Below are 27,867 nucleotides of genomic sequence, written 5' to 3'. Positions count from 1 at the left end.
GCGCCTTCGGAGCGCACTGTCCACATGCCATAATGGTCATTACATGTTATGCCACACACCGTAATGCCCATTGCACATTTTTAGTGAACTTTGTAATTCCAATTACACATAAGCCCACACATGATGCCCATGACATACTATATAAAACTCTGCAATGCCCATGACATACTATATAAAACTCTGCAATGCCCATAACATACTATATAACACTCCGCAATGCCCATGACATACCATATAACACTCCGCAATGCCCATAACATACTATATAACACACAGCAATGCCCATGACATACTAAATAACACAACATACACATTTGACACATAAGTGCCACTTACCTACATGCTCAATGCCAAGGGGCTTCATGCTCGATGCCAAGGTGGACTGAACTTGCTCGTTGCCAAGGGGGACAGAACTGTGCAGTGGCCCACTCCTGGCTCCCCACCGCTATTTGCAATTCAATGCACCGCCAGTAGTGTGCAGCAGGGAGGGTATCTGCAGTGGGGTGGGAGGGTGGCTGGGTGAGTGCAGGAGGGTGGGAGAGTCGGTGGGAGTACACCATACTTAGCCAGGCCAGCCGATGGTTAGCCGGCCCGCTCACCTCACCCCCCCCACCTCCTCCCAGTGTGCGTCCGTGTGCAAACCCCCCCCCCCCCTCCTGCCTGTGCTGACACACCGACGAGCCCTCCCCTCTGTCAGTGTGCGCAGGGGCGGATCTAGGCTTTTCTCCTAGGGGGGGCGGTTTACTCTTATTTTAACCCTCCCCTTCCCAGTCCGACTCTTCCCCTTCTTAGTCTAGATCCAACCCCTTCCATAACAGTAGCAATTAACCAGAGCTATGCAAGAGCCCTGCTCTGTTAATAGATGTTCACCCAATTTTGGCGCCTGTCGGGAGACTAGGACTGGCAGCTGCGGGCAGGAGCTTGTGTGCTGTCTGGCTGACACCAGACCCCTGACACTCACCGAGCGGGGCTGGCTGCTCCGGGCCGCTGGAATCTTGTGTGCTACGGCTGCAGCATCCTGGCTGACACCCGCTGTGCAGGGCTGGCCGCTACAGGCTGCCGGGACAGCGTCTGCTGTGGCTGCCTTGCTGACACCCAGCTGCTGACGTCCTGCGGCTGCCTGAATGACACTCGCCGCGTGGGGCTGGCCACTCCAGGCTGCACGGAACTTGTGTGCTGTGCAGACTTCAGGGGCAGATATAGACTTTTCCTAGAGGTGGTGATCGCCCCTGTGCGCACCGCCCGCCCGCTCACGGCTCCCCCGCTATGTACGGGAGAGAGACGTGCTGTCACTGTGCTGCTATGTAATATTCATATCTCCCGCTGCTGGACCACTAGCCAGTGGGCGCTCGCGGTCCAGCAGCCACCAGTTGATTGGCTGCTGGACCGCAAGCGCCCATTGGCTAGTGGTCCAGTGGATATATGATTATTCCATAGCAGCACAGCACCTCCTCTCCGAGTCCCGGACAGTGCACAGCGGGGAAGCCGTGAGCGGGCGGGCGGTGCACATGGACGCACACTGACAGGGGGGCGGGCGGGGAAGCATTCCCGGACATTGTATAGTCCGGGTCAGCCACCCGTCCGGACTCCGGACGCCGGTCTCAATTACCGGACTGTCCGGAGTAATCCCGGACGGGTGGTAACCCTAGTTAGTGACAGTGGGACAGATAATGATTGGGACTCGAAAGGGACCCCGGGCCCAGACACAGGCAACCGTACTGTAGGTTTGTGAGCTGCAGGCAGCCTGCGGTTGTCTAAGTACTGCTGGCCTGGGCTGGTCTGGCTCTCTGCCTGCCCGGCCATAGACTCTGGACAGACAGACTGGACTGGACAGATCAGATCACAGACTCAGTAGTCTGTCACAACATACATAACTGTGCCCACAGCCCGCCCCACCCCACTGCCAAACTTACAGTATACTGAACTGAATAATGTATTATTACTACTGATCCTGTGCCCACAGCCCGCTGCCTGCCCACCCCACTGACGAACTTACAGTGCTGCCGAATAATACTACTGATGCGGATGCATCATCATGCCGCCCACAGCGCTGAGCGCTCACCACCGCCGGCGCGTCCGAGTGTCACTGGGTGGGCGGGTGTCACGCCGCAGCCTCTGCCCGCAGGTGGAGCTGGGGAGGAGTTGGACAACACGTCACACAGTGACACAAACTGTGTCCCGCCTCCCTCCTCCGGCCGCGGCGGAGTGACTGTGTGTCACTCAAGATGAATAACTACAGTGCCGCCCCGCAGTGTAATCGGCGGTGCCGTGGCTGGGCGGGCGGGCGGGGGAGATCAATTCCTGGACTATGTATAGTCCGGGACAGCCACCCTTCCGGACTCCGGACGCCGGTGTCAATTACCGGACTGTCCGGAGTAATCCCGGACGGGTGGTAACCCTAATTATTCAATATCCCTATTTTGGACATTGGCAAGAGGGTATCACATTTACAATATAATATACAAATAGGCCCAGTGACTCTGCTGGTGTTTTTGTAGTTTAAAATCTCACCAGAAAGTATGTGTGTGTACCTTGTACACAAATTAAAATTGTACACCATGGCAGTAATCAAGCATCTGTTTTGAATGTTTTGCTTAGTAGCTCTAAATGGGTCACTTTCTGTCCTGTACACAATAACACCCTTTAATACATGTGGATGATTAATGCAGTATGAGTGCATTTGCCCATAACATATATGGCGGCTTTTATACATTATAATTTAGTACAGGGCATTTGCCAACAACAAATATGGCGGCTTTTTAATACATCGCGCTTCCGTATGTATTCACGTGGTATCGGCAGCACTGCAGCTCCATGCTTAAATCTCGCTGTCAAAATCAGTTGGTCCTGACAGTAAGAGGACCCCGGTCCCGGCTGCCCACAATGTGCCTTTCTAAAAAGTGCTGCATACAAATTTCAATACTGTACTTTCCTCTTTTTATTGGGCCTTTTTTAAACAAAAAATAATGTTGATCGCTCGCTTATTGCTTTAACACTTCTAAGAACAGTAAAACGATTGTTTACAATGGAACTTTAAAAAGGCAGTGAAGGTGGCAGCCTTATAGGAAGATGGCGGCATTGAGATGGTGTAGTGGTGCCCTCCGCTCTGTGTACAGAGGTGAGCGTCTCCTCTCTGGTACCATGGTATTGCTCATGTAGCTATGCCAGCTGTACTGCCTGTGACTTTCATTATAGTGTATGCAGCGCTGTAATAACCTGCTTTTGGGATAGCGCAGGTGGTGTGACTTCTGTCCAAGTAACGAACATTATTCGTGTGACTACTGTAATTGTCCTGGGAGACGTAATCTTAAATTATATATATTATTTTGTTGGAGTTGTGGTATGGATCTTAAATTATACCAGTTTGGTTTATTAGTATGAAAACCTCCATATTGACTGATGTAAGATAGGAATGACAGTACTGCAGGGATCAGTGAAAGGCATACTGTACTTGCCTACCAGGGAGAAAATGCTCTGTTCCTGGACTTCCCTGGTAATGTATGATTGAGTTCATTGATAAGAAAGGTGTTTCACCACAGGTGATGGCAATCATACATTACCAGGGAAGTCCAGGAACAGAGCATTTTCCCCACTCATGGAGGGGTATGGGTGAAAACCGGACCAGGACAAAACCCCCGGACTGGACATCAAACTGCATTTTGGAGCTTGTAGCATCCGGTCCGGGGGCTGCCTGTCACACCTGTCACCAGGTAGTGGAGGAGGGGGAGAATAAAGCCTCCCTGTATGGTCCGGGCATGCAGCAAAAGCCGGATGGTCCGGACCACACGGGGAGGCTGTAATCTCCCCTCCCCCATGTCCCTGGTGATAGCTATCACAGGGACCCCCCCCCCCCGGACAAGACACCCCCCGGACAGGACACCCCCCGGACCGGACCCTACAAGCTCCGGACTGCAGATTTTGATGTCCTGTCCGGAGTGTAGTCCGGTCCGGTTTTTACATAGTCCCCTCATGGAGAGGTTCAGGTAGGCAAGTATGGAGATAGTAGACAGACTATATTCTGAATTTGGGATCTCCATTAGAAACCAAAGTGTTCCCGGGCAAGGGGAAGGATTAGCGTTACTAATCTGCAAAAGAACATCATTAAACTTGTTCAGAACTTCAAGACCCTCAGGGGCAGATTTATTAAGCTTGGAGAAGAGATAAACTGGAGATAAAGCGGAGAAAAGGTAAAAGGAGATAAAGCACCAGCCAATCAACTCCCAACTGTCTTTTTCAAACACAGCTGATTGGCTGGTGCTTTATCTCCAGTTTATCTCTTCTCCAAGCTTAATAAATCTGCCCCTAACTCACTGGCTAGCTTCGCGCACCACGCTTTGGGCATGGTGGCTCGCTCCCTTTGTTCACAATTGGTTACTATTCCCGTACCTCTCAACTGTCCAGATTAAGTGGAAGCTATCCCAATGTTTGGCCACAGTGTCCTGTGGGGGACAGGGGGGTCAGGAGAAGAGCCAGTGATCAAAGCAGCTGGTGATTGCACAGAATATCAGTTCAGGAAGGGGGAGCCAGGGTCTACCAAGCTGCTCGTGGTGTGCTGGACATGCCCCCAAAATGACAAACATTGGTTGCGGTGTTAAGCGACACATCCAAAGGTTGCATCTTCATTGTGGATGGTCTGGGTTCAGTGAAGTTCAAAGCTGGTACTGCAAAGGCTGTGTTGCAAAATTAATAGTGTGACCTTTTGGGCTGTGATGGACCTCAGCATGAAAGGCAAGCTGAGGAAGTTAGTGAAGGTTCTTCTCTGATTAGCTGCTGCTCCCCAAGGGTTTTACATTTTTGGGTGACTGAGCTGCTTGGATCCCCTTGCGATCCTGGCCAACTGGTAGTTTTGTCATGCTTGCTATGAATGGGTTTTACAAATGTCACTGTCATTCCACGGAAATTGCGAAAAAAAACCTTCAAATCCTAAATTTGCCATTTTATCTCTCATAGGGCCAGATGTATCAAGCTTCACAAAGTGATAAAATGGAAAGTGATAAACAATCAGCTCCTACCTGTCATTTTTCAAACCCAGTCTGTAACATGACCGGTAGGAGTTGTTTATCACTCTCCATTTTATCACTTTGTGAAGCTTGATACATCTGGCCCACTATACGGCTCGAAAATGACAAGTGACACCATCGTCTATAAGCATGCGATCCCTGTACAGATGTGAGCACAGCACCGATGCTAAGTGGGGATAATATTCACCAGTGACAGCTTTCTGCCATATGACAGTGGAATCCCACAACCATGGAGATAAATTGCAGTAATCACAGGGACCATGGAGCTCCTGCTGCTACTGTGGGAGACCCACACGTAGCCAGACTGCTCCTCCGCTGACACTGGCACTTTCTACAACGAGGAGTATCCAGTGGTGGGTCCTCCTCTGGATACTGTGATCGTCAGCAGACACTTCAGTGTGGGAGGTCTCAGCTATCGCCACACACCCCCATTGACTGCATGGAGGAGCCCGTTCTGGATCAGAGAGGATGTTTCCCTGAACTCTGCTGTATGGGGGAGGATGCAGGTGTGTGCAGGCATCTCCACTCCATTCGGAGTATTAATAAATAAAAAGATGGGAGTTCTATTGAATATGGGATGTTGCCCAGAGTAACCAATCAGATTCAGTCTATTATCTTCTAGAAGATTTTAAATAAATAAGAAGTAGAATCTGATCGGTTGTGAGGGGAAACATCCTATCTTCGATAGCTATGGGCAATCAATTAGAATATAGATATTTATATAGCACCTTCTAGAAGATAATATAATCTGATTGCCCATAGCAACATCCCATCTGAAATCGAACTCCCATCATTTACTATTCTGCGTAGGAAAATCGCATCGCATCACATTGGCAATTTTAAGGGCCGCGCAATGCGATTTTCATATGTAATTTATTCACTGTTATCTTAGCCCCGGGGGATCGCATTGCACCTCCCGCAGAATCGCATGCGATTTTATATGGTGTAGGATGCCATGACATTTGCTATACAATAATATCATTGTATGACATACAATGAGGTTTTAAGGCACCCCCCCACTATCCACGCCACCCCGAAGCGTGGTGAGCGGCGGTCGGAACGTGTCCGCCGACCCTTTTCATACCCATACTCGCTGCGCTCGCCACACTTTTGGCTCGCTGCCAATAAAATTTTATATATATATATATATATATATATATATATATATATATATATATATATATATACTAGGTGATTCATCGCGCCCTACGGGCGCTCTTCACACCGTCGTAAGGGGCTGCGCCCCCTTAATTTGTGAACGTTTGTATATGAGAAATATGGTTAGAATTGTATGAAAGATGCCCTGTATTGCAACTTAGGTGTCCGCGAATCGCGGGAGGGGGGGTCGCGGAGGGTGCCGCGAATTGCAGGAGGGGGGGTCGCGGGGGGTGCCACGAATTGCAGGAGGAGGGGTTGTGGGGGGGTGGATGCTGCGAATCGCGGGAGGGATTGCAGAGAATCGCGGGAGGGGGGTTACGGGGGCGGGGGTTGCGGCGAATCATGGTAGGGGGGGTCGCGGGGGGTGTGCCGTGAATCTCGGGAGGGGGGGTCACGGGGTGGGGTGCCGAGAATCGCGGGGGGGTGTGTGTGTGCCGTGAATCGCGGGAGTGGGGGGTGGGGGGGTGTGACGCGAATCGCCACAAGAAAAAATCAACACAGAAAGGTCAACACATGTAAATGTTGACATAAGTGTGGCACTTCATTGGTGTCCATGTCGACACATGAGAATGAATATGAAAACATTAAAAAAATGAAAAAAAAAACTTCAAAAACTCATGTCAACCTTTTTCATTGTCGACCATAGCCATGTCAGTGTTTTCCATGTGCAATTTAATTCTGGAGCTGCCGCGAATCGCGGGGGGGTGCCGCGAATTGCGGGAGGGGGGGTCGCGGGGGTGGGTGCCGCGAATCGCGGGAGGGGGGTTACGGGGCGGGGGTTGCGGCGAATCATGGGAGGGGGGGTCGCGGGGGTGTGCCGTGAATCACGGGAGGGGGGGTCACGGGGTGGGGTGCCGAGAATCGCGGGGGAGGTGTGTGTGTGCCGTGAATCGCGGGAGTGGGGGTTGTGGGGGGGGGGTGGGGGGGGTGTGACGCAAATCGCCACAAGAAAAAATCAACACAGAAAGGTCAACACATGTAAATGTTGATATAAGTGTGGCACTTCATTGGTGTCCATGTCGACACATGAGAATGAATATGAAAATATTCAAAAAATGAAAAAAAAATATTCAAAAACTCATGTCAACCTTTTTCATTGTCGACCATAGCCATGTCAGTGTTTTCCATGTGCCATTTAATCCTGGGGCTGCCGCGAATCGCGGGGGGTGCCGCGATTTGCGGGAGGGGGGGGGGTTGCGGGGGGTGGGTGCCGCGAATCGCGGGAGAGCGGGGTTCATGGGGGTTCCGGTGGGGGGTCGCCGTGAATTGCGGGAGGGGGGGGGGTCGCGGGGGGGTGCCGCGAATCGCCGGAGGGGGGGTTGCGGGGGGTGTGACGCGAATCGCCACAAGAAAAAAATCAACACAGAAAGGTCAACACATGTAAATGTTGACATAAGTGTGCCACTTCATTGGTGTCCATGTCGACACATGACAATGAATATGAAAAAATTAAAAAAATTAAAAATAAATCTTCAAAAACTCATGTCAACCTTTTTCATTGTCGACCATAGCCATGTCAGTGTTTTGCATGTGCCATTTAATCCTGGGGCTGCTGCGAATTTAGGGGGAAGGGGGTGCCGCGAATCGCGGGAGGGAGGTCGCGGTGGGGGTGTTTTTTTCCGCGAATCGGGGGGGGGGGGGTGTCACGGGGGAGGGTTTGCCGCGATTCGCGGGAGGGGGGGGGTTGCGGGGTGGTGGTTATGCCGCGAATTGCGGGAGGGGTCGTGGGGGGGTTCTTTTTGCAGCGAATCGCGGGAGGGGGGGTCGCGGGGGTGTTTTTGCTGCGAATCGCGGTAGGGGGGGTCGTGGGGGAGCGGGTGTTTTTGCCGCGAATTGCGGGAGGGGGGGGGGGGCGCGCGGGTGGAGGAGGTTTTGCCGCAAATCGCGGGAGGGGGGCGCTCACCTGGTGGCTGTGGAGTAGCAGTGCTGGGCAACATGGGAAGGCAGTGGGTGTCTGGCACTGTCTGTGGGCTCACTGGGCTGGTTCTCTGTCACATACCTCCCAACATGACCCTCTCCACACAATGCTCTGTTTCTAGACTTCCCCTTAATGTATGATTGCCATCACCTGTTTTAAACAGGTTAATTTCTCAGAAAGGTGTTCAGCACAGATGAAGGCAATCACACATTAAGAGGAAAGTCCAGGAACAGAGTGTTATAGACACAGACACCCACTTTGAGTGACAGATGTAGCCAAATATATAGGAGATCTCATCTCATCTCCACGATGACGTGTATAGTGGGGGGTATGAAAAGGTCAGAGGACACGTTCCGCCGCCCCTCGCGGGGCACGCTGTGCTCGCCACGCTTTGGGGTGGCGTGGATAGTGGGGGGGGGGGGGGGTACCTAAAACATCATTGTATGTCATACAATGATATTATTGTATAGCTAATGTAATGGCATCGTACACCCTCTAAAATCGCATGCGATTTTGCGGGAGATGCGATGCGATCCCCCGTGGCTAACAGAGCAGTGAATAAATTACATAGGAAAATCAGATCGCATCGCCCTTAAAATGGCCCATGCAATGCGATTTTCCTAAGTTACCGTACGTATGCAAATTGGGCGCCCGTCTACTACATAAGTACCGATTTTTCAGCTGAAGCTTATTTTTATATGGTTCTTGAGATATGTGATAGTACAGCTATTAACTTTGGAACCACAATTTTATTATTTTCACTTACTAGTTCTTTATGCAAGTAGTTAATTAGGGCCTGATTCACAAGTGCGAGCAATATCAATGTCAGATGCATTGGAGTGATTTTATGCCACTGTTCATATGCCAAAGCCACTATGCAATGGCAATTTAATAGCGATAGCTTGCACACAAAGGATTAATTTGCGAAATGAGTGGTCAGCCTTTGGGAAGGTATTGGAAACGGCTACAAATAGGCAAGTGTGTTGGACCTTTTTCTGGGCAGATTGCATATTTTCTCACAGCTGGAGAGGCCCGGCGCCTTGGGGGTGGTACTCTATTGGTGACAGCATAGGGTTGTTCAGAAGTCTGATGGCCTGACCATTGTGTATCTGATGTTTCCGCTTGTGTACTCAGGGGCAGATGTTAGATGCCATCAGTGGGCATCTCTGTGTACAAGATGGCAGCTGAATCACTGGTATATTTCTGCAAGTACACTGTAAACTAAATTGTAGCTGTGAATGCAACTGCGTACACTTCTGAGGTCATGCACACAGTATTTCATGACCATTGGATCCCAGCCATCTCTGTCCACACCCCAAACATCTTGCACACTTCCATGGTACATTTTAGATGGTAGAGCATTGGTTGAAGCACCCTGGAGCGAGCTGAGCAGGTATAAACTTGTGCTACGGTAGGCACCATTTTTCTGCAATATTTGTTTAAAGTCCCATTGGAGCTGCATTCTGTTTCATTTGATTTTCTTTCAATGGGATCCTGGCATATGCAAAATGAAAATGTTGGCTTCATACATGTGTGCATTCACCCTAATAGTGCTTTCAGATCGCAAAGATTTTTCGAAGTCCCATCGGGACATCGAAACAGTTCAGCCCCGGTGTGACTCTGCATTTTTCTCACTCCATATCCTCCAGTGACCTGGCAATATTGCCGGTTCACTAGCGTCATAGGGGGCTGAGCGTGGGCAGAGGCTCCACTTGTGGCTGGTGCTGCTCCAAGCACTGCATCCTCCATCAGCGTGAATGGGAACTGGGCCATGCGACACGGTTAACCCTTTCACACTGCACAGCAACCTGGTAACGAACCGGTAAGATCCCTTCTTTTTTACCAGTTCGTAATGCAAGATTGTTGGACTTCGTAAAGCCTTTCAGATTGTACCTAATTACCGTATCAAACCGGCATGAACCCAGCAATTAATTGCAATCTGAAAGGGGTATTTTTGGTTCAATTCATGAAAATTTTACATCAGTTAAAAATAATCGGATAATAATAAAAATGTTGAATTTATGTGTTATTATTATTATTATTATTATTATTATTTCAAAACTTTAACAAGACCATTGTCAATGTTGAATATAAAGGGGTTTATTTACTCAGATGGGAGTTATATTTCAGATGGGATGTTGCTATGGGCAACCAATCAGATTCTACTTCTCATTATTTTGTACCTTCTAGAACAGGGGTGGCCAACCAATCAGAGGCAATGAGCCAAATTTTTTTTTATGGTAAAACAAAGAGCCGATACTATGCAAAAATGGCCACGCCCCATTTTTATATGTCCGGCGCTCCCTCCATTTGAGTTGTCCTGCCAAATATGCTATCTATCTATGCAACCCAATATCCCAATATATATCTATATATAGATATATATATATCTATATATCTATATATCTATATATCTATATATATATATATATATATATATATATATATATATATATATATATCCTATCTATCTATCTATCGATATATAGATATATATATATATATATTATTGGACTATCTTTATAAATTAATTTATAACATGGTGGATCTCGCTTCTCCTTTTTTAGAATTTACCTGGAACTTCTGAAACTCCATCAGATCCCGACTATCATATCTGACCTTAGTGGCCAGATAGTTCTTTCTCACATCACTACGTTGACATTCCCCACCAGCACAGTCAGCATTTCCCTCTCTGCTGCCAGGCCAGTGCGCGTGTAATTACCCTCAGTTATAGTAGGGAGAACACAGCCCAACTTAACATGGCGGCGTGGAGTCTGAGGCGCCGTGACGTCAGGCCGCACAGGACGCAGCATGCCGGTTGATTTGGAAACTGTACCGCGACAGCAGGTAGCGGTGAGGGCTACAAGGAGCGGGGGGTTTAAGGGAATCTGGGGTGAGGACAGAGGACAGAGGGCGGTGTGCGCAGGGAGCTGCTGACAGACACAGTCCCTGTATGGTGGGGGAGTGATTTCGGGAGCCGCAGCTCCGTGACAGGCGAGCCGCATGCGGCTCGCGAGCCGCGGGTTGGCCACCGCTGTTCTAGAACCTTGATGGCTTACCTTGACACTCCAGCTGTTGTTGAAGTACACATCCCAGCATGCACTGCTACAGTTATGCTAAATCTGATGCAGAGCATGCTGGGATGTGTAGTTCAACAACAGCTAGAGTGTAAAGGTTAGTCATCAAGGTTCTATAAGATAATTGAATCTGATTGCTAAATACACCTACAAGAGACAATTATTCATTAAGTGAAAATTTCTTGTGACCTCATTTAAAAAAAAGATTGTATTGATATTTTCTGTTGCGTCCGTTACAGCTCTTTTTTATCAATGTGGAGGCAATTTTAGGGTTTCCAAAGTCCATGATAGTTCCTTTGCTTTACTTTTGTACATCCCATAGTTTTCAAATTAAAATGACTGAAGCATACAAAGTTATTCTCCAAAAGCAGTTACAATAGAATGACCCTAATTTGGAAGTACATACGGTTTTCATTAATTGCTTGAGAGTCTGCATCTTGCACATGTTGTTCACACGTGTGGTTATGCTGGGCTCTGGCTGTGTGCAGCAAACTTGTCCTTAGCGCTTCCAGATGTTCTGCTGGATTTGTCCAGTGGTTTTACTGAGAAATTACTTCATTATTTTCTTAACGCGCCACTAAATCCTGCATATTGCGTTGCTAATTAACCCCTAAATGAAACGGGTTCTTTATGACCAGACATCACTTATCAATTTTGACTTGATCAAAATACTTTCCTTTTCTCTAGTTTTATTGGTTTCATTATTTTTATTTAGAGTAGGGAAGTAGCAGAAGCTAGACCTATTATTCATTTTTTTTTAAACTAAGTTATGCGCTTTTTAATATAACTTTTTATTTAATTTTTGGAATAATTGTTTTAGAATATTGCCTATTAGTGTGGAATAGACCTTGTAGGCCCCGTGCATAAATGCGAACTGTTTTCGCTATCTGAAGCATATTGTACCGTATCCAATAGGCACCGAAAGAAGCAGTTGCATATTATAAATATACCGTAGTAAGACTTTAAAGCCCTATTTAGTAGCGTGACTTCTGTTGAAGAGAAAAAAGAAAAAAAGCAGCACTTATACTGTAAAAAATGTCTTCTAAAACATTGGACTGATTTTACATAAAAAGAAAATGTAATTTATTAAAACACACAACTTTTGACCATTAGTGTATAAGTCTAAAGACACTTCTTTTGCAAGCCACTGTGGCAGTGATAAGTGATGAAGCAATTATTTTAGGATTGTAGTCTATTTTGGGGTAAAGCAAAAGTGGCTCTCAAATCTCTAATCTGGTCTCCACAGTGCTGGACGCTTTCAAACACCATATGCAGAAACATGAACTGCAGATTTTAAAGCATTATGTCTAAAGCAAGAACCTTAAGAAGAATCAATGAATTAAAGTTGCCATTTGTCATGCTGAACAATGTTTGTAGGTTTTGCTAGTCGCTCGTTGCAAAGTTCCAGCAATTACTACAGTATATGTTACTTTCGGAGGATTTAAAATGGTGTTTATATATTTATAATGGTGCATATTATGTGATAACACCAAAAACATGGCTTAAGCTGGGTACACATATATACAATCGTCGGGCCGTTCTTCCGTTCTGGGACGAACGGCCATTCAATTGTATAGGTGTGTACACTGTCCCGCCTCCCGCTGTACGATCGATAAACGGCCAAAAATGGTCTTGTCCGTCCATACTCGGTCGGTCGACGGTTCAGTGCTGTTTAATATTAATCCGACAGGACGGGCCCATATTGGAACAAAAGTGCAGTGTGTACGTTCGATCGATATGCTGGCCGTTCTTGCGATTATACTGCCAAAGCTGGAACGCCCATGTGGGCGTTCCGTAGCTGCATGATCTCTCCTACAGCACAAGAAATGTTCACCTCTCCCCATGTATATTTAAAGAAATAATCATAAAATACATGCACCCCCTCTTTATAGCAGGTCGCCGTATCTGTCCCTACTCACCCTGCCGGCTGCTCTAAAGACGGGGGAAAGCGCCTACAGTCAGCCGGCAGGGTGACTATGGACAGATACGGCAAACTGCTATAAAGACGGGGGAAAGTGTCTACAGTCAGTTTGCCGTATCTGTCCATAGTCACCCTGCTGTCTGACTATAGACTCTTTCCCCTGTCTTTATAGCAGTTTGCCAAATCTGTCTATAGTCACCCTGCAGGCTGACTGTAGACACGTACTCCGTCTTTATAGACTGCTGTTCTCTGCACAGCCAATACTCATGTAAAAAATGGATCACTTTTGTTTAGGTTCTGTACTCACGCCTCTTTTTTTGGTATGCCCTTAACCCAGCCCATTGTAATCATTTACAACCTTTTTCTTGCAACTGTTTGGATGGGAGTACATCAGACGTTGCAAGTAAAATTGTCATAAAAGAACATAAAAGCAATTTTTGCAGGGACACTGATCTGTTTCAAACTTGCTGGATACGGAGAGAGGGAGCCGTGAAGAGTTTGCGGACCAAAAACTGTCACAGCTCAAAGTGAAAGTACTTTGCAGAAGCCGTAATTTTGATGGGCTTTTAACTAGTCACACATACATTTGCTCCATCTGCATAACATGTGGAGTGTTTTTTTCTGTCAGCCATGTTTATGGTAAAAATGATGATCTCTGACACTAATAAGTTATACTTAGCAGAAAATACATAGTTTATATCTCATAGATTTTATGAAAATATACAAATGAAATACCTGAGTTGCGGAGTGTTTCATTGCAGAGCGCGCAGACTGAATTCTATGCTCATCCTGTATTAACATAAAGCAATTACCATAAACACAAATCATGCTCGCCTTCAGGTTCCCTTGGGCTATAAAGTTGTTTATTCAATGCTTTTTTTGTTTTCTTTTAATTGCATAATTGATAAAGAATATTAAAACATTTGCAAATGATCCAAAAACAAATTGACAAACGTTCGCTGACTTTCCCTTTTATTTACAAAGAATGTTTGCTGCCAAAAAAATGGAGCTCTACATTTCTGGACTTCTGGGTACTCCCAGGAGAAAGCACTAAGTAATAATACTGGAACGCTGCTTGATGGTAGTTTTTGTGTGTAGCAGACGTGATGGCATATGAATGGTGTCCTCTGGTAGATTCTGAAGGGGATGGTCCATGTGGGAGTGGTGTGGTGATGGGAACATCTGCCAGGCATCTTAGAAGGTGAGGCAAAGTATGGTTTGTGGTTGTCTTTATGTAGGGATGTATTTCCTGCTTCATTACACAGCACTGCTGTGACTGCGCTCTTCCCAACGTAGTGGACTGGCTTTTCAGCTGCAATCTAAACTCTTGGTTGTGTCGGTCTTTAGTAGTAATCGATAGTACGACGTGTCACCACATAGCACTAAGGGCCTGATTTACGTTGATCGGTCGATGTCGTATTCACACCGGGGACCGGGGTGGTGGGGTTTTGCCGACAGTCAGAGGGATGGCACATGTGAACGCCATACCCTACAAATTGCAATTAGACATCTTGAGAAAGGTTTACGACCGAAACGCGTTGATGAATTGGAGAGGAGTGAACAGCCACACAACCCCCCCCCCCGGATGTATGTATCAGACTTAGCTCTGTTTTGTTTTTAAATCGTGTTTTTACACCGCTTTGGTGCTATATTGGATTGTTACATTGGATTGTTTTTATTTTTTTCGAGCCCATGGTGGGCTTTCCTGTCTTTTTTGGATATACTGGATTAAAAACCTTTTTGATACTTTTATAAAAATATTCGTCTATTTGGCATTTGTCACTTTGGAAAGATAAAAAGAAACCGCTACAGGCTTGGCGTTACCACCTAAAGTGGTGAGTAAGGTACGCCAAGATTTCTTGGTTAAATATATACCTATATGTATTAAGGAGATATCTACATTGGGGATATACCTCTCTTTCTTTATATGTTCCCCGGACGACATACGGTGATAAAATCTAATAGTCCCATATCTTGGTGGATTTGAAAGAAACCTTTATAAGTGGACTGCCCAACACACGAAGTGTGAGTCTGGGTACGCCCACTACCAATTACTATTTCTGGTACTCTTTACCTAGCACGGCGCCCACGATCTTGATCGTGGGCATCGTGAGGTAAAAAATCGCGTCGGTCGCGTCGTATGCGGGCTAAAGATGCCCGGACGTGTCCACGATTTCCCATTGAAAACCATGTTAAACATGGACATCGCGTCGGTCGCGTCGCGGCCGGCCATAAATGTGCACACGATGGCCGCAACGCGATGCCCACGATTTGCTATGGTAAAATCGGGTCCATTCAGCCATTTAACATGAAAATCGTGTCCATCGGGCCTTTTAACATTGATTCCTATGGCAAATCGTGGGCATCGCGTCGCGGCCATCGTGTGCACATTTATGGCCGGCCGCGACCGACGCGATTTCCATGTTTAACATGGGTTTCAATGGGAAATCGCGGGCATCGCGTCGGTCGCGTCGCGGCCAGACATAAATGTACCCGCGATGCCCGCGATGGGCGCCGTGATAGGTAAAGAGTACCCTATTTCTTATTCTAAGTTTTGATTGTGGAGTTATGATTAAATTCTGATATTTGGTTTATCAAACCTTTTTCCGAGATAAATTGAAAAATACCTGTATAACTTCTTGAGGAGGAGAAAAAGATACCTTTATGCGCCTGGATAACACCTTGAATATCGTGAGTTGGGGTACGCCCGTCTTTTATCTAAAGAAACCTTTATGTATGTTTTTTCCTTCACTTTCGGGTGAGTGAGGTACGCCAATTAAGCCCCTCACACACAATCTTAAAAACCCTGTTGTTACACAACAGACCTACACATTGCACCTTCTTTGTTTCCTTTTTCCGAGTACACCTTGAATAAGAAAGAAAAAAATCTTCTGCTTCAAGCAAACACTTTCCGGAAAATCACCAAGAAAGATACCTTTATAAGTTTATATTGCCGTATACAAACGTGAGTTTGGTACGCACACGCCACTCTGCTCTCTATATACCAGGGTTCGCAAAAACGCGCTATAGCGCGTATTTTACCCCAAAACAGTCCCCGGGGACTCAGCTGTCAAAACTAAAGGGGTCCCCGAGGACGCGCTGTGCAGATTCAGATTCTTAGTGTTCACGCAAGGCTTTTTTCACAGGGCGCTGCGCCCTGCCCCTTTCATAGCTGCCGATTCCCGCCCTGCGCCCTGCATAGTTATTAGCCACTGCCGCGCTAGAAGTCTCCTCCTGCTGACAGTATAAACTGCTAGCGCGGCAGCGTGTGGACAGTCACTCCCCCCTCACCCGCCCCTTAAGTCTGACATGCCGCTCACCTCCTATGAGTTTGAGCGGCTGTCAGCTATTCCACAGAGCAAGTCTCCCCCCCCCCTGCTGACATGCCGCTCACCTCCTATGGTTTGAGCGGCTGTCAGCTATTCCACAAAGCAAGTCCGTCCGTCCCCTGCCACGCCACGCTGACATGCCGCTCACCTCCTCGTATGTGAGCGGCTGTCAGCTATTCCAGGTGAGATCCCTCCTCCCCCCTGCAGCGCTGACATGCCGCTCACCTCCTTGTATGTGAGCGGCTGTTAGCTATTACAGATGAGAACCCTCCTCCGCCCTGCAGCGCTGACATGCCGCTCACCTCCTTGTATGTGAGCGGCTGTCAGCTATTCCAGCTGAGATCCCTCCTCCCCCCTGCAGCGCTGACATGCCGCTCACCTCCTTGAAATGAACGGCGTGTCAGCGCCGCAGGGGGGAGGAGGGATGCCCTCTGGAATAGCTGACAGGCGCTTACGAAGCTGGCCTTGGCCCGCAGCAGGAGCTGGCACTAGAGCGGGTGCAGCAAGGGGCCATACACTATTCCGCTCTCCTAATCTCCCACAGGTCTGTCCCAGCTCCACCTTCCCTTCTTAACTTTTTCATTCAACAGCTGCCTCTGCGCTGCTCCGTCTGACTCTAGCAGTGGCAGCCCCTGGTTCTTCATCCTGGCACCCTAGCGCACCCCCCCACCCCACCCCACCCCCCCGTCTATACAACTGTGCAGCCGCTGATTTTCTACTCCATCTGGAGTGAGCCCTGCAGTTGCTGCCTGGCATCCCGCACCTCTAAATGGCGGCGATGCTGCAGCGCTGTCCGGATAACAGAATTAGGACACTGGGAGGACATGCAGGGAGCAGAGAAGACCAGAATACTGAGGAGCCGACGAGGGCACAGCTGCTTATGGTGAGTTACTGGCCTGCAGGTGTCTCATACAGAAATGGTGAAGAGGGGGAGGGGATTGTCTGTAGGGAACTGGGAGGATAGTGAAAATTATATATAGGGAGATTTATTAGAGGGGGTCAGTAGTGTAGTGGTGGGTATAGAGGGATCCGTAGTGTAGTGGTGGGTATAGAGGGATCCGTAGTGTAGTGGTGGGTATAATAGGGTCAGTAGTGTAGAGGTGGGTATAGAGGGATCCATAGTGTAGCGGCGGGTATAGAGGGGTCCGTAGTGGAGTGGTGGGTATAGTAGGGTCAATAGTGTAGCGGTGGGTATAGTAGGGTCAGTAGTGTAGAGGTGGGTATAGAGGGATCCATAGTGTAGCGGTGGCTATAGAGGGGTCAGTAGTGCTGTAATGTGTACTGGGCATAACGGCGTGTGCTGTAATGTGTACTGGGCATAACGGCGTGTGCTGGGCATAACGGTGTGTGCTGTAATGTGTACTGGGCATAACGGTGTGTGCTGTAATGTGTACTGGGCATAACGGTGTGTGCTGTAATGTGTACTGGGCATAACGGTGTGTGCATGTAAAAAAACATGCCCTAAATTTTTTGGGCGCGCACTGTCCCTTTTTTCGGGTTTATATAGTTTCTAGTGTATACTGTATGTATCTTTATGCGAGTCGGCCAATTCATACTCCCCCCCCCCCCCCCCCCGACCCACATGTGCCATGCTGGGGAGAAGGCGAGAGGAGGCTTTATTCCGTTGGGACCCAGAAAAGGTCAGGTAGGACCCCAATTTTTAGAAGTGAAGGGTCCCCGGGACCCACTTTTTTGGGTGGTTTTCGCGAACACTGTATACACATATATTCCAATGGAATAATTTATTGGGACACTGTACACATTGTAAAAATTGTTTATTTGTTTTGTTTTTTTGGGGATCAATATTGACATCAGGCAAAAACGACCCCACGACCACTGAAAAAGAATACTACTAGCAAAAAGGAAGACCATACCTTGCTATATTTCTAAGTATCTTCTGCGCCTCATTGTATACCAATTTCACATCTCTTTTTGTTTGTATAGTAATTTAAGTGTGGGTGACACTTACGTGAATTGTTACAACAGGGCAGCACAGCGCCATATAATATTTCTGACACTTTCTATTGTCCAGTGGACCACATAGCACTAAGGGCCTGATTTACGTTGATCGGTCGATGTCTTATTCACACCGGGGACCGGGGTGGTGGGGTTTTGCCGACAGTCAGAGGGATGGCACATGTGAACGCCATACCCTAGAAATTGCAATTACGTGTGCATACGAACATGAAGGAGGCCCTAAGTGTTCTCTACATTGCACTCGTCTGTAGTGTAAAGTGTCCTCCATTTCGTAGTATAAAAATCAAAACTTATTAGATCATAGCTATTGAACACCATAGGCCATAGGGTGTCAGTATTTGGCCTTTTAATGTTTGTTTGATGGTGTCTTGCAGATATGTATCGGTATTGCTGATATCAATAAGTGTTGGTAAGGAAGGTGTTACAGGTATGGGTCATAGGGTTGACTATTGGTTGACGGGCCATAGGTCTAAACATTAAAAAAGTTGACCTAACTTAGGTCGACATTGGTTTGTCATGTGCCATCGGCAGCATGTATCATCAGTTGCATCCGATATGGGAGTGAGTTATCCCCGCCCCATCCCCTCCTTCTCCTCAGGATACAAACCATTGCATATTCTCTGTGAGTACAGTCACAGATTCTTTGATGTGCATGGCTGTGCTGTTTTCTCGGCACATGCGCTGTTTTGTTTAGAATACGCTGGGTCCAGCTTGTGCCGCTGAAATTTGTTAAAGTAGTGAGGGAGTGAGTTGCACTGCGTTCCCCTCACCCTATATTGTGCTCAGCATTCCGACTTTCCGTTCTTTGCTGCAGTTTAGTATTAAGGTGCCCGCACACTACAGTGATTTTTTTTTTTTTTTTTTGAGGGGCTGCTAATCGGCTGATTTTTACTTCAAATCGTTTGCGAACGATTGTGATCTGATGCGCGCTCCCGCAGCTGTTTTAGCTGGATCTTTTGATCATATACCTGCTGCAGAGCTGATCAGAAGATGCAGCTATGGAGGACGGCTATTCCGGAGTTTGCATGCTAGCGCGTGTTCAGATGCATGGATATTCGGGCACTTGTATACATACGGTTGGGTATTTGGGAGTTGGTGCACCCCGGAGCGTTCGCATGCTCAGGTGTTTGGACATGTTTGTGCACTCAGGAATTCGGATGTTTGGGTGTTCTGCGGCCGCGCTCACAGGATCTGTTTTTTGGGCGTGTTTGGGTGAGTTCGTTCTTGAATGGATTCTGTTGTTTTGGCTTGTTTGCGCACTCTGGCTTTCTGGCGCGTTCCCGCACTTGGATGCTCTGGGGAGTTTGGGGGCTCATGGATTCGGGTGTTCAGGCATGTTCACGCACACGGTGTTAGGGAGCGCTCATAGATTCGGGTGTTTGGTGCGTTTGCTCAATCGTGTATATGGGCACATTCACAAGCTTGGGCACATCCGCCGGGAGTTTAGGAGCTTGGCCGCATTCACCCAAAAAATAGAGATTACTCTAACTTTAATCTGCTCAGTGTAGGTGAAGAGATATTCATGATAAACCCTATGGAGAATTATCGCATGTGAGCAATTGGGTAGTTGTGCAAAAACAGGTTGAGGAAAAAGACACCTTTTCCCTTTTTTTTTCCTCTGCGATTTTCAGCACAATGCTTCAGACCATATTGTTCTGGCCTAAATTCAGACACTGGCCCATTATCGGGCTACTGCGCATTGGCGTTCAGCTTTTTGCAAATATTACAATTTGGAAGCCAAACGCATGGTGATTGACAGGAAGTGGTCGTGTGGGATGGATCCTGGCCATTTCATGGGCGTGCCTGCAAAAAAGGGTGCGCCCAACAAAATGCTGGGAGCGTCAGGGAAAATGAGGGTGTGCTAAAGCCTGCTAGGGGAGGGAGGATGATGTCAGCAACAGGCCGGAAGAAGCAGCTGCCGAGTAAGTCCTGGACTACGCAGCGGCTGTGAAGACCAAGGACCAGAGGAAAAATCATACGATGTTGAGTGTAAATCGAATGATTTAGCTGCACGGATACGAATGAATGTGCACCCCTACATATCCATTAGCAACCCTAGCTAAACTATTCGCAAGGCACGATCTTGTGTGTGTGTGTGGGGGGGGGGGGGGGGTTGGGGTGTGCCTACATTATTGCACAGTGGCCGAATTTAGCCCTGTGCGATCAGGTCTGAATCAGTCCTATAGCGGATTGTGCTGAAAATCATGCCACTGTTTATATCAACTTTCCAACAATATTTTACTTTTTGCACACAATGCCTAAATAATTCAGCTTTTTTTGCAGGGTAGACAATTAGACCTGGTGAGTCTGTAACTAGTGGGTGAAGTACAGTATGAAGAAATGAGTGGTTCTCTGGCAGGTTTCATACTTACTCTCTATGACATGCTCATATATGGTAATAGTGTTCATTCTAGCATCCGCTATCTTTGAAAACCCATGCAGTTCCTGTTCCCTGCCTGGGGTGGCGCTGTCTGCTGTAGTATTTCTAGCACAGGTCAGGTTTGCATATCAGTGCTGATATACAGACCACACTGTGCTAGAAGCACTACAGAAGACCGTGACACCCCAGGCAGGGAAGAGGAACTGCATGGGTTTTCAAAGATAGCGGATGCTAGAATGAACACTACGTAATTTGGTCTCTTGTTAGCTGTGGAACATTTAAGCTTGATGTCTGAGTTGAGCTGTCTTCACTTTGACTTTGTACAGTGTAGAAAAGCTGCCACCGTAATTTTGTCACATAGGTGACTCAATAATTCATAATAAGTCTTGTGTATAGATTCTTTTGTCTTATTTGCTTCAGAAGTCGGCTGAGAATTTGACAGTATGTTGCAGTTTAGTTTTGTGTTCAATGGAATCATTTATTTTTCTTTTCTTTTTTTTTGTCTTTTTTTTTGGTGGGGTGGGGTGGGGGGGGTGGGTGTTAAATGTGTGTGAAACATTTGTTTGGGTACATTTCTTTCCTAGTTTATGCCTTATTGACATTAATTCATTAGTTTGCTGACAGGGAACCGACTGATACATTGCCGCATGTCAGTTATCCTCGTGAACTCTGAAGATTGCACCTTAAAGGCCCATACACACTGGGTGATTTTGAGCTGAAAGCAGATCAGTTTTGTCACTTGAACTGCCTTCATCTCAAAACCCTCCCAGTGTGCACGGGCCAGCGATGAGCGGTAATGCGCGCTCCTGCATCTTTGCGGCCATTGCCGCTCATCTGCTGGTATTACCCTGGAAAATTGTTTGGACAGGCGAAAATTGCTCAGTGTGTATGCAACTTTTAGATAAGGAAATTTAACACACACACACACACTCACACTCCATTCAACCAGATTAAGGGTGGAAGGATTGGTTTCCACTAAACACCGGGCTTTACTATACTAACCGGGTAATCTAGCCTAACAAATGGCTGTCAGGGCACCTGGACACTTGGAAAACCACAAGTGCCAGCATGCCCAGGATAAAACCTAGTGGAAAAAAATGGAGGATCTTCTTTTACATTTCTATTTTTTTTTCCTGTATTAAACAAAATCCTATAAAGAAGGCTGCACATGTCCAAGGGATCCGTGCAGCACTTCTAAACTGCTGCCGTTGTGCAGTGGGAGCTGGGGTGAGTTTGAAGGTTAAAACGACCTTTAGTAAAATTCAGTGCATTTGAACAGCAATATTCCGTCATATTTAAAAAGCAGCTGTACTGGGCATAGTGAGATTTGCACTAAGCATCATCCGAATGAATCATGATGTGTGAGAAGTGAGAATATGAGAAGTGAGCCTTGAGAGCAATTTATTTGGGATTATCCAGAAAATCAGTATAGTATGCAGTATATGGTCTGAGTATTTTCACACTATCTTACAAAACACATTGGTTTGTTTTTAGTTTAAGTTTAGTTTCTTATTATTTTTTTTTTGTCTTTTGGTGCAGGGAGGGAGGGGGTTGATTTAGTTGCCTGTGGTAATTTACTGCGGGCTAATTACTGCGGGCTAATTACTGTGGGCTAATTGAGCCCCAACGTCTCAAAATTTTCACAATTTTTTTGTACTTTTACAATCCAAGTGGACTCTGAGTGGGAATGGCAAGAGAAGCGATACCCTGATTGTGTGTCTGTGTGCATAGGTGTATAAATTGACACAAAAAAGTGAAAAACTCAGCAACCTTTTCGTGTGTCAACCTTCTGTCAATGGCATTATTTTGGTGTCGACCTATTGACTGTCATCCTAGACACTGTTAATCCCATGATGCGTACACCTGCCAGTTAACCTATGGTTGAAGCTGTACTATTTAACACTGCTCATTGGTATGTGATCATTCTATAACCGCACAGAATGTAGCGCACACCCCACAAACATCCGCCTTTTAATTGTACTGACCACTCTTTTGGAATAGCTATATTGGATAAGCCATGTGCTGGCATTTTTCTGGATATGGTTTCTGTCTTGCCCTTGCTTGTTGTTGTTGTTGTTGTTTGCTCAAACTTTGGGTTGCGATGTGCCGTTCCAATGGCTTCTAAAATCTGACAATGGTGCCTGATTTTGCAACTTTTGCAGGCTGATTTCGACTGAATTCTCTCAAAAGTGCTTGCTACCCTATGGGCAGGCCAGCTATAAACTTTTGCACAAATTCTGTCCGCCGGATTTTTCGCACTGTCATCATGGTTAATAGGATTAACCACTTTGTGTTCTTTTCTGAACTATCTTTATATATAAAAGGCTAACCTCGATGGACCAAATTATTCCATAACCGTAAAAGTAAAATGATCTGTTTCAAACTTGCTGGATATGGAGAGAAGAACCTTGGAAGACAGAGATTGGAGGTAGGAGTTGGTAGGGACTAGGCCAGGCATGTCCAACGTTGGCCCTCCAGATGTTTTGAAACTACACTTCCCAGCATGCTTTGCAATAGTTTTAGCATTCTGTAATAGCAAAGCTGTGGCAAAGCATGCTGGGATGTGTAGTTTCAAAACATCTGGAGGGCCAACGTTGGACATGCCTGGACTAGGCTCTCATTTTGACAGGCTTTTTAAGCGGTGACTTTAATCTACAATACAATTGTGCAACACTTGAAGACCTTGTACAACAAATCCCCAGCCCAATCATTAGATTCCCAATGGCACAACCCATCCCCCCCCCCCCAGTGTCCGTAGGGCCTACCCCCTATATTAGTAAAACAGCCCCCACCAATTGTCACTATATATGTGTAGAACGGTCTACCCTAGTATAAATACAACCTATTTGTGGTGTATAACCCCTTTTTACCCTAGTGGCTCACCCCTAGGATCACCCTCTGTTTTTAAACATCCCTCCCAAAGAAATACCCCACACCTTTGGCATTACTAATACTTTCCAAATGTGTAAACCTGGTTACCAATTTGACGACAATATATGCAATACAATGTTGTTCATGATTTAGCTTGAACTCTCTTAGACTCCTGGACACACACAACCTAGTGAAATTGGTACCATCAGTGGCCACATCAAGGAGTATACAGTTTTCAATGACAATATCCTCAGATTGAGCTACATGTACAGATGACAGAGGACATTTGCGAATGACCTGCAGGAATGCATTAATGATATAGTGCGTATACACTAGACGGTATACATGAAAATGTTATGACGGGTTGTTATTGTGTATGTCATTTAAATATCGTTCACTGGGACTAAGTTTCCCTCTTTTTGAACTGATCGCATGGAATTATGGGGTGCAATTTCGGCAGTGATGTCACCGTGACATCACTGCCTGGGAGCTGATGATAAGCTGGGATTTACTAAAATCACTGATGAACACAGCAGCACATGCTTGCATGAGCTGCCATAGTGTCAGTGAAGCCAGAAGGAATGACTTGGCTAGAAGGATTGCTGCAATATATGGCTCATTAACGCGCTTAATAAGGTACATAATATGTTTTATACACTGTAGAGGTTGAGTTAAACATGCAATTTACCCTGTGTTGCAGACAGAACCTTCTGCACACAGCTCTATGTCCACTGATCATTCTTATTTTCAATTACGTGTATCCCTTCCGCTGTACAGGAAAACTGGGCTTGTGATCCTTGAATTGCTTGGGAGAATTGTTAAATTCTTATAATCTACTGTTAGAATGCATTATCCATTTGTCTGCATATGGGCCTGTTACAGTGCAAGATGGGATTTATTTGGTTTTTTTTAGGCTGTAAATAAGATTCCTTTTCGTTCTAAACATCAGACACACTTTTCGGTATACCTTTCATTGTATATGCTTGCCATCTAATACAGAATATTACCAGTCATGTTTGTAAAATGTATTTATTTTTTATTTTTTTTTAATCTATTTTTGAATGAAAGGCCATATAAATGACGGATATGTTTATAACTACGCAGGTGGGATCGCTGTAACGGAGGTAAGGAGCAGCTGTCAATACAACAGACTTAAACTTACCCAGGAGGAATGTTACCGACCTGTTATTCACAGTGTCACCGTTCAGCAAGCAAGGTTCACAAGCAGTTTCTTCAACAAATGTGAGTTTTTCTGTTCAGTATTGAAAACAGTTTGAAGCATAATCATTTGCCAGTAGGAGTGATAATTCATGTACCTGACTATTTTTAAATGTTTATTTGGCCATCAAAATTATACACAGAAATGCTTCATATGTCCGGTGCATAAGGATGTTTTTCAATTCTCTCCATTCACTAGTGATAAAAATGTACGGTCGACATTATTGGCACTCGAAATTTGTATCGAGTCTGTATCATCAGAATATTTTAATTCGGATGTAAAAAGTTGTAAAAATCCCCAAATAATTTTCAGCTTAAGGCACAATTTATGTTTGGTTACATACAGGTAGGCGAACTCGCGTTACACATACTAGTGTTCATTCTAGCACCCGCTATCTTTGAAAACCCATGCAGTTCCTCTTCCCTACCTGGGGTGTCACTGTCTGCTGTGGTGTTTCTAGCACAGGTCCGGTTTGCAAATCAGTGCTGATATACAGACCACACTGTGCTAGAAGCACTACAGCAGACAGCGACACCCCAGGCAGGGGAGAGGAACTGCATGGGTTTTTTAAAGATTGCGGGTGCTAGAATGAACACTACATACCACGTGAGCTCGAAGCGGATATGATACAGAAGCAGCTTAATGTGTCACTGGAACAATTACCTCGGCCCATAGTTCTCACCTCACCCCTGAGGTGTCAGCAATCCATGTGTCTATCTGCTGTAACATAATAAAGAAAAATTAAAGACCAATATGCACCTGGATCCATGCCCATACCGCTATTCTTCCCCAGAAAATGGTCACACTGTCAGCCAAATCAGTATAATTATGGACATGCGGTAGCAACCAATATTGGGGGATCTCTTATACATATTCTTGTTTCATACCACAGGGTATTTTTGAAGCAGTCGCATATTTTTTTGAGAGTCCGACAAGGTGTCTTTGTAGCTTTTCCTCGTCTCGAAAAACCTTTCAGTAAATTTCTCTTTTTGCAAAGATGCCTTAAGCCACTCCAATCTAAAAATATAGAATATCTTCGTAAAAAAAGAGCGATAGTGGGGTGCTTTAGGTTGTATCCACATTTGAAGAATGCACTTTTTAGCTGCCACAGATATTATAAGTAACTTCCTAACCTCCCTGTGCTATTAGAGACCCTTCCGGAGTGATACCAAATATTGCCCCATTCAAGGGTAAATAATTAACCAAATGTTGGGTAACATACGTAGGTCCAAATCTGAACCCAAAACCATCTTATTATGGGCAATCCAACTGAAATCTCTTCACCACACTTTTAAATTTGTTGTAAATTAGACGTTGGATAATGTGATTACAGAGTTAGACCATATATCTCATTCTGCAGTGGGTATCCTGTTAGGGGATTGATATGGAATCCCAGCATTCAAAAATCCAGACACCGAAATCCACACAAAGGGGGAACGTGGATCTCCTCCCCCCCCCCCCCCCCCCTCTTGCGGGCTCGCTGTGTCGGGGTTTTGGTGGTTGGGATTCCGGCGTCTGGATTTTGAACGCCGGGATTCCGACCGCTGGGATTTGAACTGCATCCCCCTGTTAGTCACTTTTTAATTTCATGTTCTGCTTATTGCACATTGTAACCTATGTAGCGCACCCAAGATGGCTGCCTCGCCCGGGACTCTCTTCTGTAGAATGAGCAGTAACTGGTTCTGATGATTTAGCAATGAACTCTCCTACTCAGTGTGTGTGTGTGTGTGTGTGTGTGTGAGGAATAATCTTTGGATTCAATGAATTCAGATTTTAAGACCCAAAATGGCTGTTGTACCCTTATATTATATTCATTGTTTCTGCACAACTAGTCCTTTGTATTAATTTTAAAGTATATGTAGAGCACATTTGGACCTATGATAAAAAAGGGTACTACAAATATAATTTTTCTATCCCTCCTTCTTTTTCTACTTTTTATTTATCAGTAGTTTATCACCTGTGTATTATGTTTTGTGCCGTGCATGTATCTTTGTTACAAATATAATGTTTCCCTACCCATTGTTGATCACATATTACCATATTCCTGACTGTCCCGTGGTGGGAGGCTGGGTGGAGTGGAGGGAGAGTTGACGGAGCACACAGTGGAAAAGCAGCAGGTGAATAGTATGCGCACAACTTCTATTCACAGTGCTGGAGGATCCCCGAGCATCATAGAGTGATAACAATGATAACTGTAACGTCACAAATCTCTGCGCCTCTTCCCATGTAGCACATTGTTCCATTTCCTGAACCACCAATGATGGGAGATCTGCATATTACTCAGAGGCATTTATCCATTTTCATAATTACTCCAGGGTCTAATGCTGGTTATACACTAGATTAACTTTCCTGCAACCATCCAACTAGTTGGTTGGACTGAAAATTTGGTACTGTATGGGAGCAAATGACAAAAAGCAATTTGCTCAAAAATCCAGGAAAATGGATAAAAACATTCAGTCATATTTTTGTTTTTATCAGTTTCCTGGGCTTTTTCTCACCTATTGCTCCCAGCCTCCTTCCTACTGCAGGGCTTCTCAGGCTCTGCCATTCCTGGGAATGTGATAAAAAGAAGTCCCTGCAGCTTGTGGGCAATTGTATTTTAATATGGATACACGTTTCCCGCTACAGAGTGCAAATCACAGAACTAGACTTCAACATCCAGTGACATTAGCACCGCTGCATCAACTAATGACGTGTGTGGTGGGGTGGGCTTATCTGTTTGAATTACTGTGAGGCGTTGTGGTGGAGGTCGAACTAGTTCAATCCCGTTCCCTACCATTCCAAACGCTGAGCATTGATGTTTTTGTTTTCCACGCCTGTATTAAAGAATTAACATGTTCTAACTATTATGGCACACAATCTTAGTTTTACTCACAAAGATATCTTTCCTGTTGCAAACTAGTACAGGTACACCACCAATTTTCTGGCACCTGATTGTTCGTAACCTCTATTAAAGGATACATCAGGTGCCGGTGGGTGTAGCCTGTGGGAGGTTT

At 45.9% G+C, this 27,867-nt stretch overlaps 1 protein-coding gene across 1 annotated transcript in view; it reads left to right on the top strand.

Annotated features, from left to right (window-relative positions):
* The first annotated feature begins 2,973 nt into the window (after positions 1-2,973).
* Positions 2,974-27,867, top strand: part of MRPS5 (mitochondrial ribosomal protein S5) — a 115,017-nt gene continuing 90,123 nt past the window's right edge. The window contains exons 1-2 of the mRNA XM_083176010.1: positions 2,974-3,118; positions 24,757-24,894. Coding sequence (XP_083032136.1) covers positions 3,070-3,118; positions 24,757-24,894 — 187 coding nt within the window. The 5' untranslated portion in view covers positions 2,974-3,069. The remainder of the gene's footprint in view (positions 3,119-24,756; positions 24,895-27,867) is intronic.

The sequence above is a fragment of the Crinia signifera genome, chromosome 3 (assembly GCF_055691185.1).
Source record: "Crinia signifera chromosome 3, ASM5569118v1, whole genome shotgun sequence".
NCBI classification, from domain to species: domain Eukaryota; kingdom Metazoa; phylum Chordata; class Amphibia; order Anura; family Myobatrachidae; genus Crinia; species Crinia signifera.
The sequence above is the reverse complement of the archived record's forward strand: the minus strand, read 5'-3'. Positions and strand labels throughout refer to the sequence as shown.